The sequence below is a fragment of the Lepus europaeus genome, chromosome 5 (assembly GCF_033115175.1).
Source record: "Lepus europaeus isolate LE1 chromosome 5, mLepTim1.pri, whole genome shotgun sequence".
In the NCBI taxonomy this organism is placed as follows: Eukaryota; Metazoa; Chordata; class Mammalia; order Lagomorpha; family Leporidae; genus Lepus; species Lepus europaeus.
This window is the reverse complement of record NC_084831.1, coordinates 151,722,306-151,734,697: the sequence shown is the minus strand read 5'-3', so window position 1 is coordinate 151,734,697 and position 12,392 is coordinate 151,722,306. Positions and strand designations below refer to the sequence as shown.

Genomic DNA, 12,392 nt, shown 5'->3' with positions numbered 1-12,392 from the left:
GTTGCCCCTCTTCCAGGCCAGCTCTCTGCTGTGGCCAGGGAGTGCAGTGGAGGATAGCCCAAGTGTTTGGGCTCTGCACCCCATGGGAGACCAGGAGAAGCACCTGGCTCCTGCCATCGGATCAGCGCGGTGCGCCGGCCACAGCGCGCTACCGCGGCGGCCATTGGAGGGTGAACCAACGGCAAAAGGAAGACCTTTCTCTCTGTCTCTCTCTCTCTCACTGTCCACTCTGCCTGTCAAAAAAAAAAAAAAAAGAAGAGGAGCAGCTGGGACTAGAACCAGCACCCATATGGGATGCCGGCGCCGCAGGCGGAGGATTAACCTACTGAGTCACCGGACCAGCCCCCATACTGTGTCTTTTACTTATTTATTTATTTATTTATTTATTTTTGACAGGCAGAGTGGACAGTGAGAGAGAGAGAGACAGAGAGAAAGGTCTTCTTTTACCGTTGATTCACCCTCCAATGGCCGCTATGGCTGGTGCATTGCAGCCGGTGCACCGCGCTGATCCGAAGGCAGGAGCCAGGTGCTTCTCCTGGTCTCCCGTCGGGTGCAGGGCCCAAGCACTTGGGCCATCCTCCACTGCCCTCCTGGGCCACAGCAGAGAGCTGGGCTGGAAGAGGAGCAACCGGGACAGAATCTGGTGCCCCGACCGGGACTAGAACCTGGTGTGCCGGCGCTGCAGGCAGAGGATTAGCCTATTGAGCCGCAGCGCTGGCCCCCATACTGTATCTTGAGATCTGTATTATGATACCTCTGTCTTTGCTTTAGGTATTTGGGATCTCTTGTGTTTCCATATGAACTTTAGCATCCTTTTTTTCTATATCTGAGGAGAATGTCCTTTGTATTTTGATTTGGATGGCATTGAATCTGAAATGGCTTTGGTTGTATGGACAATTTGGTGATATTTATTCTTCCAATCTCCACAATGAAAGATTTTTCGGAGTGTGTGTGTCTGTGTGATCTTCTATTTCTTTCTTTAATATTTTGTAACTTTAATTGTAGAGATCTTTTATATCCTTGGTTAAACTGATTCCAAGGTATTTGAATTTTTTTTTCCTTTTATAGTTACTGTGAGTGGGACTGATCTTGCCTCCTCTTTCTCAGCAATGGCATTGTGTGTGTATACACAGGCTATTGATTTTTGTGTATTGATATTTATATCCTACAACTTTACAAAACTGTCTTATGAGTCCCAGTAGTCTCTCAATGGAGTCTTTTAATTTCCTTACATATGGGATCATTTTATTAGCATTTGTTAAATTCACATTGTCAAGAGAAAGATAATGATTTAATAATTAAGATTTTTCCCCTTAATTTAGAACCTATATTTGAGATATTTTCCATAAAAATCAATGTCTTTTGCCATGTTTGTTGATCTGGATTAAAGTCTTTTCAGCATTTGTCTTGGTATAGGACATAGAATGCCAAGATCTTGGCTTTAAGTGGACCCACATTAAATGTGGTTGAACTTAGTTTTAAATTTTCTTTTCTAAACTTGTAGATGAGGCAAAAAGAGGAAACTGTCATTTTTCTTTATAAGTAGTTGCAACTTCCTCTATTAAATTCATCTTTTGCTTAAGCTCAGGCTGATTTCTTTAGAGATTAAGGATTTGTAGTATGTGGGTGCTAAAAATGATCCTCGCAGTGTGCAGTTGCTCGTGTGTACTTTAACCCACCAGAGTTTCCCAAGGGTTCTATTTAAAAACTCAGTATTTTAAGCCATACATTCTTAGTTGGAAGAGAACTTGGAGTTGAAATAATGCAACACTTTTCCTTTGTACGCAAGATTAGAAATCATTTTTATAAATGATGTATAATTCAAACTACTTAAAAGTTTTCTGTGAGATTGATATTACTTGATAGTGATATTAGTAGTACATTTTGAAGTATATGAAATGACCATTCATGGGGTTTGAATACTAGTGATATCCTCAGACTTTAATCTCTCCTTCACGATGCCTCACCATGACTCTGTTCTCAGTATAGACTGAGCTTCCCTATTCCAAATAATCGAAATGTTCCAAATCCAAAAGTTGTTGAGCATTGACAAGACACAAGTGGACAGTTCTGTAACCTGAGACTATTTCATGCTCAGAGTTCTTTTGTTCTAGAAAATTAGCTTCAGACTGCGTGTGTAACGGCTGTACATGAAATATAAGTGAATTTCATGATAATCTTGAGTCTCATCCCCAACATATGTCCTTATGGATGTGCAAATATTCCAAAATCCAAATAAACCCCAAATCTAAAACACCTTGTCCCAAGCATTTCAGATGAGGGGTACTCAGCCTGTAGTGTGATTGACCACGAACAGTCTTCAAGGTGTCCATACCAGGAATCAGGAAACTATGTTCTCAGGGTAAAAATCTCCCCACGATCTGTTTTTGTATAGTCTGTGAACTAAGGATTATGACAGACACTGTATGTGGATTACAAAATCCAGAATATTTACTGTTTGACCCTTTATGGAATCAGTTTGCCAACCTTTGAGTTGTATCAGTGGCAGGACTAAAGCTTGCAATCTCCTAAATTGCTACTTGGTTATTCTGAGAGTAAATACAGTTGTTACTATTCTTTCCTGGATGCCTGTTTATTACACCATTCCTGCCAGCTTATGTGGACAGCAGAAGGAGAAAGGAAATAAAAACTCTTGTCTTCTGTCTAGTCTTCTCTTGATGAATCACAGCAGCCAAATTTCTGGAATTTTCTTACCTTCGCCCCAGACAAAATACAGGTTTTATTTCCTTGAGTCCCATTTATTTTCACAGAGTCAGCAGATTGTATTTTCTTGAGTACCATCACTCCTCACTCCAAGCGCATCCCATGTGTCCCTGGAAATAGTAGCTGTAGCGGAACTGTAGATGCTTTCAAAATATCCAAGTAATTTTCTGGGTCTCAGAGGCTGGATATAGCTGGAATTTGGTATTTTCCTTTAAATAAAAAAATAACATGGCCACACAAAAAAAGTGAACAGAAAGAAGTTGGCTTCTACCAAAGAAAATCATTGATCACAGGTGATTTATTCTTAAACATAAAGGTCAGTTTGGTTGGGGTTGTTGGAAAAGTAACTGCTCCTTAACAGCATAGTTTTTTGCCGTTTATCCATGTATTTATTAGAGCCACAGCCTTTGTAATCTCTGAAAGCAACTTGTTGTTGGTGACGTTTTTGCTCCAAATAAGATTTTAATTTCTCAAAGCTTCTGCATGAGCATAGGGAAGAGTAATACCTCTTTTTAAAAAAAAATTTAAGTGCTTTAACCTTCTATATATAGCCACCAGTTTTAAAATAAAGGAAGCTGAGTAATGAGAAGGAAATGAAATTGTAGTCATAGATGGCTATGATTCTTCTTCAGATTGTGTTTAAATATTTATGTATATGTTGTTTGCAGCTTAGGTTAAAATCATGAAAATGAACGAAATGGTTACTTGTGGAAATTTTCATCTTTTTATTTTTATTTGAAAGGCAGAGTTAGAGAGAGAAAGAGAGAGAGAGAGAGATCCGCTGGTTCACTCCCCAAATGACTGCAACAGCTGGAGCTGTGCCAGGCTGGAGCCAGGAGCCTCTTCTGGGTCTCCTACATGGGTGCAGGGGCCCAAGCTCGTGGGCTGTTCTCTGCTTCTTTTCTAGGCACATTAGCAGGGAGCTAGATCAGAAATGGAGCACCTAGGACTTGAACAGGCGCCCATATGGCTGCCAGCATTGTATGCAGCAGCTTAACCCACTGTGCCACAGTGCTGGTCCTGGAAAATTTCCTCAATGATGTTAAGGGAATCAGACAACTTTTTGTTTTGGACAGGCAGAGTTAGACAGTGAGAGAGAAAGAAAGAAAGGTCTTCCTTCCGTTGGTTCACCCCCCCAAATGGAATCAGATAACTTACATGAAGATTTTTTTGAAAACTAGCATCTACAAAGTTGTATTATGGACTTAGTATTATTAAGATGATGATTGACTTTTTTAAAGCTTCTGTTTGCATGCTATATTAGTAAAGAAATGAATAATATAAAACTTAAGCATTATCATAATGATACTGAAACAAAGAGTTTATTTGGGAATAGTGGGGGATTGCAATCTGGGTTGTATGTGCTGTAGTGTTGCAAAGGCTCATCGGAGAGGGCTGGGGCAAGGGGAAGTCCACATGGCTGTGTTGAAATAAACCTCACTGGCTACAGGAACTCATTGCAGGAGTTGGTGATTACTCATTTGTAAGACTGAGATATCTTCATAGAAATGACTCAGAAATTTTTAAGGATTTTTTTTTTAATCTGAAAGGCAGAGTGACAGGGATTACAGAGAGCTTTTTCATCCACTGGTTCACTCCCCCATATGACTACCGCAGCCAGGCCTGGCCTAGGCTGAAGCCAGAAACCAATAACTCCAGCCAAGAGAGCAGGGATGGGACCGACGCACTGGCACCATTGTCTGCTGTTTCCCCAGAGCGTTGGCAGATTAGCTTGGATTGGAAGCAGGGTGGCTAGGAATTGAGCCCTGGCTCCGGTATGGTGCGCCAGTGTCACAGTGGCAGCTTGCCCTGCTGCGCCACAGTGCCACCCCTTACCTGGAGTGTTTGCACGTGCTTTGTGATCTCAGCACGAGCTTACATGGCCTCCCAGTCACTCTGGCATGGGTTGCTCCGTTTTGGTAGTGACAACTTTGACCCCCTTTTAAAGAGCAAATAGAAGTTAAAACTAAGTAGAGATGGAAGCTGAAAAGAGACATCGTCAGCTTTTTGGAGCAGTCTGGATCATAGACTTGTCCCGTTTGATCACTCAGCAGTGTTTCAGTGAAGTTATGCAATGCTCGTGTTTTGGCATATCACCCTTTATTTTATGTTAAAGGGGTTGGGGTTAGTAAAGCCCAAGTAAACATACTGCATTTAAGAGCTGACATTTTCTGCTCAGTTATCTTTGTTCAAATCATCAGTTGCCCTGAGAAACAGTGATGTGTACGGGCCTACTGGAACTAGAGAGAGGGTGTCTGACCTGACTTCCTCTCTGGCTACACCAGTGCTCTAGAGAACTGATCTGTCAGTTCAGCAGGGTGAGTTAGGCTTCGCACTGTCTGGGCAACCTGGCAAGTAGAGTGAGAATGCCAGCGCCAACGCCAGGGGATGGAGTCACACAGACGTGTGACTGATGGGAAAGTGAACACTTGTGATTCTAGTTTGTGTTGGGCTTATTTTTGAGATGGAAGGAAGTAGATAGATTCTTCATGATTTAATAGAGTTTATTTAGTGTGTCTTGGTGTTCATTTTCATAAATTAGTTACTCTTATTTATAAATAAGTTACTATTATTTAATAGAAAAGTTACTCATTTATTCATAAATAAGCTTTAGCTTTTGATGTTTTATACAACATGTTTGTTTTTCTCTTCTAGAAGCCACCATTATCCAACCAAAGGTCAATTTCTCTGAAGAAGGTATTTCTTTTTAAATATCATGCAGTATATTCTAAGTATTTTTCTTTATGTAAGAAGCTATTTCGGTAGGTACATAGGAAGTGAGAGCAGAAAATAGTATCTTTTGCTTCAGAAAAAAAGTTTATATTTACCTGAACGATTAAAACAGAATATAGCAGGTAGACTGAAGGACAGCCTTTGTGAATTTTAAGCTTTTATCTGAGTTCAGTTTAACAAAGCTGGTGTTTTCTGTTTGGGACATGGATGTCCTTTGAGTGTGGTATTAAAATGAGAACTTTTCCAAATTTTTATAACCAGTCTATGTTTGAAAAGTACAAGAGCGGATTTTAGTCCACTTTTGAGCCTGTACAATCCGAGATTAGTCACCTCCATACTGAAATGTTTGTGCTTGTGTGTGTGTACACTACCCTCCCCAAAGTACACATATAGCAACACACGTACAGTCCCCACTACTCTTGTGGTTCCCCTCCCCCATGGAGTAGAATTGTTGCACTGTTAAATGCTCATGTGTTCTGTTTTACTCTATATTAAATCCCTGATAGCCGATAGCTACAACTCTGAGTATTTGTTGAGGAGATAGTCATGTGCCCCAGAGAACACAGAACAATCGAGCTACTTTTAACTCATTAGGACTTTGTGATTCAAAACAGCGAGCATAGTAAACAAGCAGCAGTTCTCTACCTGATCTTCTAAACGTCTTCATTCTGTTGAATTGCTTGTTGAATTCAGATCTTTTGAGCATTAGAATAAAGACTACATTGGTATGTCGTTGGCTTCTCTGTAGGAGAAACTGAAGATGACGATCAGGAGAGCTCTTTCAGCGATGTCACCACTGTCAAGGTCAGATCCGGGGATTCTGTGGACTCTGGAGGTAATACTGCTTTACATATGTATGAGTTTTCTTTTTGAGAAAAATAGTTCGGTGTTTTTTTGTTTGTTTGTTTTTTGTTTTTTTTTGTTTTTGTTTTTTTAACTAATTTGTTAAGGATAGGCATTTGGGCCAGCAGGTAAGATTCCTGCATCCCGTATCAGAATGCCTGGGTTAATCGACTCCAGATCCTGACCCTGACTTCCTGCCAGTGCAGACCCTGGGAGGCAGCAGTGATGGCTCAGGAATTGGGCTCCTGCCACCCGTGTGTGTGAGTTCCTAGCTCCTGGCCAGCCTGTAGCCACTGCAGGCGCTTTGGGAATGAACCGGCAGGTGGGGAACACCCCCCTCTCTGTGCGTCTCTCTCTCAAACAAAAAAAGTTTTTAAAAACGTACAAACTTTGCTTTTGATTATCGAAGTCATTCCTTGTCTATTTCTCATGGCTGTATAATAACTAAACAGATCATGAGAGGTCATGTAATATCTAAAGAAATAAAACACTTTTCACCTACTTTGATATTTAGGGAAAATTAGATATTTTTATGCTCAAAAGAAGAGTGTGTTTTAATTTTGTAGAGAAACTGATCATATTGCAAGTGAGACTCATCACACTATCAGAATTGTTACTTATTTTTAGGAAGTTTTTTCTTTTAAGAAAAAAGTTTTTTCTTTTAGAGAGAGAGAGAGACTGACCTTCCATCTGCTGGTTCACTCTGTAAATGCCAACAACAGCCAGCCCTGGCCCAGGCTGAAGCCAGGAGTCTGGAACCCATCTGGCCCTCACACATTGAAGTAACACCTTGACAGTAGGAACTCCATTTTGGAGCACCTGAGACTCCATTCTGGGAAAGCACCTCCCCCCCCCCCTCCCATGAGACTCTGGTCTGAAACTGTGATCTAAAACAGTCAGACGATAGCAGTCCACTACGTCACACTTGGCAAAGCATAGAAACCCCCTAGCATGATAGCTCAAGCTTGGAAGCGGATAGGCTGCACCTAGGTTAATGATAAAAATGTAATTTGTCTATGTCCTGCATAGGATTTAAGCCGAGAGCTGGATTAATGTCAAGATTATAGTTGAAATTGTCAAGAGTATAATTGATATTAGTTTCTCATAGGCTTTAGGTCAGCTTGACCCCAGTAACCATGTATTCCTCCCGATTTTGTGGTTTTCCGCCTTTATAAACCCTGTTGCTTTGGGCCTCGGGGTCGAGAGTTCTTTGGGGCATGAGCCCACTCTCCACCGCCGGCAATAAAGGACCATCAGATTGAATCAGTGTGTGCTGCACCTTTGTTTGCACTCACTCAGGTACAGCAACATGGGTGGCAGAACACAAGCATTTAGGCCGTCATCAGCTGCCTTCCCAAATGCATTAGCAGGAAGCTGGATCAGAAGCAGAGTAGCCAGCACTCTAACCAGTGCTCGAGTAGGCAATGTGATGTCTCAGAGAAAAAAATACTAATTTGGGGGCTGGCATTGTGGTAGAGTGGGTTAAACTACCACCTGTGACACTGGCATATCCCATATGTGCACCTGTGTGAGTTCCAGTTGCTCCACTTCTGATCCAGCCTCCTGCTAATATGCCTGGGAAAGTAGTACAAGACGCCCCAAGTACATGGGAGATCTGGATGGAGTCCCAGGCCTGGACTGGCCCAGTCCTAGCTATTGTAGCCATTTTGGGAAATAAATCAGTGGAAAAAAAAATCTCTGTATATATGTGTGTCTCCATCTCTCCCTCTTTCTCTGTAATTCTGCCCTTCAAATAAGGAAATTAATCTTTAAAAAAAATACCTATTTGGGGCTTAAGAGCATTCTGGGTAATTTTTTTAAAAAATTTATTTATTTGGAAGAGTTACACAGAGAGAGAAGGAGAGGCAGAGAGAGCGAGAAAGAGAAGTCTTCCATCTGCTGGTTCACTCCCCAATTGGCCACAACGGCCAGAGCTGCACTGATCCAAAGCCAGGAGCCAAGAGCTTCTTCCGGGTCTCCTAGTAGGTGCAGGGGCCCAAGGACTTGGGCCATCTCCCACTGCCTTCCCAGGCCATAAGAAGAGAGCTGGATTGGAAGTGGAGCAGCCGGGACAAGAACTGGCGCCCAAATGGGATGCTGGCACTGCGAGCGGCAGCAATACCCACTGCGCCACAGTGCTGGCCCCTCTGGGCGATTTATAAACCCCATAAATAATGAGTAACTGTTGGGGTCTTAAGCCTGAGGCTGGCCCCTGACCAGCAGGGAACAGTACAAGCACTCCCCGACAAGGCGAACGGGAAGGGTGAGGTCGATGGGTGAAGAACACAGCAAGCACCCGTGAGTTCTGTCGAAGCAGGAACTGCTTTATTGAGGACGTGTGCAGGCTTATAAAGCTTATAAAGACATGCGCAGTAGGGGAGCCAATCAGCGAAAAGGTCACGCAGGCATGGGTGGACCACGCACAGGGGCACCTTGAGCAAAGTATAGGGATCACGCACTGTGCACGTGTCTGGAACCAAAGCGGACCTATCCCTGCCGGTGGTCCAATCCTACGTGGCTTAACCGCAGCAGCCGCAGACACGCCCCTGGAACATCCACCAGGCACCATGTTGCAGTGGAGGTTTTAGGCAATGCCAAATGAGTAACTTTATGTTTTAGTCCTGTGGAAAAGTAACTCTCCCCTGCCCCCTCCCCATCCCTTGAGCCTTCCTGGAATTCCTGTGTTTGCGTCATTATTCCACTCTCAGAACAAGCCCGGACGCTGGTTTATGGGCATTTGGTGTCTGTGCACTTCCCACCCGTCCTTTTCCCCCTTCTTGCGGTACAGAAATCCTGAAAGGAGAAATGCAGCACCTGAGCACGATTAGGAACTCAAGCCCTGGAGCCACATGCTGGGCCCCGTGCCCCACCTGCTGGTGCACGCCCTCAGATAACCGCCGGACTTCATGTTCCTCAGCCTCCCATCTGGGTCATTGTGAGGATTAAATTATTTCATGTATCCAAAGCCTTTGGAAAGTCTGGCACGTGGTAGACACTCAAATTAAGTGCTGTTATTAGTTTCATATGTGTGTACCTAAAGCTCTAAAAAGTTAGATACCAAGTAAACTATTCATGTAGCCAAGAATTTGCTACCATTGCTGCCAGCATATAGCTATTTGGAACTACATAAATCCCAGGTCCTGTGTCTTTTTAGAATTCTAGTAAGTTCTTGTGGCCTTTTGAAGCATACATACCCAAATGCAAAAGAAAACTCTAGCTCAAGAACAAAATATTGAGAAATATTAAGAAGAATACTGGTTTCCTAGGTTTGTTCTGGGCCAGTCTTCACTAAAGAGATATAAGACAATCCATAGGAATTTAGAAAGAAAGTGTCCAAGTTTCATATGCACTTATTTTTTATTTCATTCATTTTACATGTATATTTTTGTTTTACAATATACATACACATAACACATTAGTTAATACATTATTTCTAAGTGCATATATATATGTGTGTGTGTATGTATATATGTATATATTGTATGTATATATTGTGTGTATGTATATATGTATATATTGCTAGAAAAATGCTTCAGGGATTGATGATCTAAAAATGCTTTTTAGCTTTATATATTTTCACTGCATAGAGACGGAGATAGTTCCTCAAATTCTGGCAACAGCTAGGGCTGGGCTAAGCCCAAGCCAGGAGCCTGGAACCCAATCCAGGTCTCCCAAATGGGTGACGGGGACCCAAGTACATGGGCCATCACCAGGATGTGCGTTAGCAAAGTGCGCTGCAGCAGAGCTGGGACGCAAACCCAGGAATTCATGTGTGGGACCCAGGCATCCAAGTGCTGCCTAACCACTGAACCGAATGCTCCCCCAAAATATTTTTAGCAATAGAAGTAAATACATTGTCAAAAAGTTTGCGCCACCATACTTTTATGTGTCAAATGCGGTTTCCAAAATAACAGTCTCATCACTTCTAAACAAATGTAATTTTAAATTATTTTATATGGAAAAAATTTTGTTTTTTTGTTGGTTATTTTTTAAGATTTATTTATTTGAAAGAGTTACAGAGACAGAGAGATCTCCATCTTCTGGTTCACTCCTCAGATGGCCACAGTGGCTGGGCTAGAACACACCGAAGCCAAGAATCAGGAGCCAGGAGCTTCATCCAGGTCTCCCACATGGGTGCAGGGGCCCAAGCACTTGGGTCATCTTCCACTGCTTTCCCAGATGCATTAGCAGGGAGCCGAATTGGAAGTGGAGCAGCCAGGACTCGACCCAGTGTTCATTTGGGAAGTCTTAACCCCTTTTACCAGTCCCCCAAAAAAATGTTTTTAAGAGTAGACTAAAGCACATAATGTATTACCTACTTGAGAGAAAAAAATTTTAAGGCAAAAATGGGTATTAATGGTTTCAAGAAGAGCTATTGTTATAAACTTTGAAAAACTGTCCCCAGCTCAAATATTGCATTATTTCCTTAGCTCATGCCCATGTTCCATATCTTACAGGTTTTTCTTTACAGAATAGTTGGAGGAGGGCTAATGGTTGGCGCAGTAGTTACGATGCTATTAGAGATTCCTACTTCCACACCCGCGTCCCTGGGTTCACGTCCCCGCTCTGCTGCCAATTACAGCTTCCTTCTAACGCACATCCTGGGAGGCAGCACGTAAAGACCTAAACGGTTGTGTCACTGCCGTTCACAGGAAGACCCAGATCTTGTTCCTGGCTCGTGGCTTTGGTCTGCTGTAGTCCCAACTTTTGTAGACATTTGAAGAGTTGAATGGCAGTGGGAAATCTTTCTGTCTGTCTCTCTGGCTCTCTGCCTTTCAAATAAATAAACAAATAAAACTTTTAAATGAAGAAGTTAGGGGGCTGGCAGTATGGCACTGTGGGATTAAACTGCTGCCTATGGCACTGGCAGTGGCCCAACTGCTCCACTGATGCACTGAGAAAGCAGTAGAGGATGGCTCAAGTCTTTGGGCCCCTGCACCCATGTGGGAGACCCAGATAAAGCTCCTGGCTCCTGGCTTCAGCATGGCCCAGTCCTGGCTGATGTGGCCATTTGAGGAATGAACCAGCAGATGGAAGATCTCTCTGTCTCTCTCTCTTTTCTATAACTCAACCTTTCAAATAAATTCTTAAAAAAGGCAAGATATAATTGATTTTTAGATAAAATATGGTTCTTTAAAAATCGAAGCGAGGACGTGGCGGGTCCTCCGGCGCGAAATTTCGGATTTCCCTGGGTCTTCCGGTAGGCGCCGTGATCAACTGCGCCAACAACACGGGAGCCAAAAATCTGTACATCATCTCCGTGAAGGGGATCAAGGGACGGCTGAACAGACTTCCCGCTGCTGGTGTGGGTGACATGGTGATGGCCACGGTCAAGAAAGGCAAACCGGAGCTCAGGAAGAAGGTCCATCCAGCAGTGGTAATTCGACAACGAAAGTCATACCGGAGAAAAGATGGCGTGTTTCTTTATTTTGAAGATAACGCAGGAGTCATAGTAAACAATAAAGGCGAGATGAAAGGTTCTGCCATCACTGGACCAGTTGCAAAGGAGTGTGCAGACTTGTGGCCTAGGATTGCATCCAATGCAGGCAGCATTGCGTGATCCTCCATTGTATTTGTAAAAAAGATAAATAACCCATTAAAAAGTATTTGCTCCCAAAAAAAAAAAAAAATCAGTTTTTTGGTAAATTGTGTGCTGAAGTATTAGATTCCCTAGGATTTATCTGTTTTTGCTCTTTTGACTAAATATTCATTGTTCTCTTATAAAATATGCATTTTTAAAGTCATGATTTATAGTATATGTTTTGTTTGTTTTTAGATCACACCACCAGATTATCTGGTCATCAACCAGAATCACTTTGGCAGTCACCACAAAGTACGTACGGACGTGTTAACCGGAGTATCTGTAGGCCTGGTCAAGTACTGCTCTCACTTTCTCGGAGTTTTACTTACTTTACTTCATTCAAGAGCCAGGCAAGAGTCCCATCACTGGTTGAAACAGAGCCAGGACTCAGACCCAGGCACTTGGAAATGGCATTACAAGCATCTTAACCTGTGTCTAAACTGTTAAGTCAAATGCCTGCTTCTGGGGTGGGTTTTGTTTGTTTGTTTGTTTGTTTGTTTTTAGATTGATT

At 42.6% G+C, this 12,392-nt stretch overlaps 1 protein-coding gene and 1 pseudogene across 4 annotated transcripts in view; both read left to right on the top strand.

Moving 5' to 3' along the window:
* Positions 1-12,392, top strand: part of TOR1AIP1 (torsin 1A interacting protein 1) — a 37,473-nt gene that overhangs the window by 12,268 nt on the left and 12,813 nt on the right. For all 4 annotated transcript variants that reach the window (XM_062192945.1, XM_062192944.1, XM_062192947.1 and 1 more), the window contains exons 5-7: positions 5,380-5,421; positions 6,206-6,292; positions 12,077-12,133. In XM_062192945.1, coding sequence (XP_062048929.1) covers positions 5,380-5,421; positions 6,206-6,292; positions 12,077-12,133 — 186 coding nt within the window. The remainder of the gene's footprint in view (positions 1-5,379; positions 5,422-6,205; positions 6,293-12,076; positions 12,134-12,392) is intronic.
* Positions 11,426-11,930, top strand: LOC133760521 (large ribosomal subunit protein uL14-like; annotated as a pseudogene).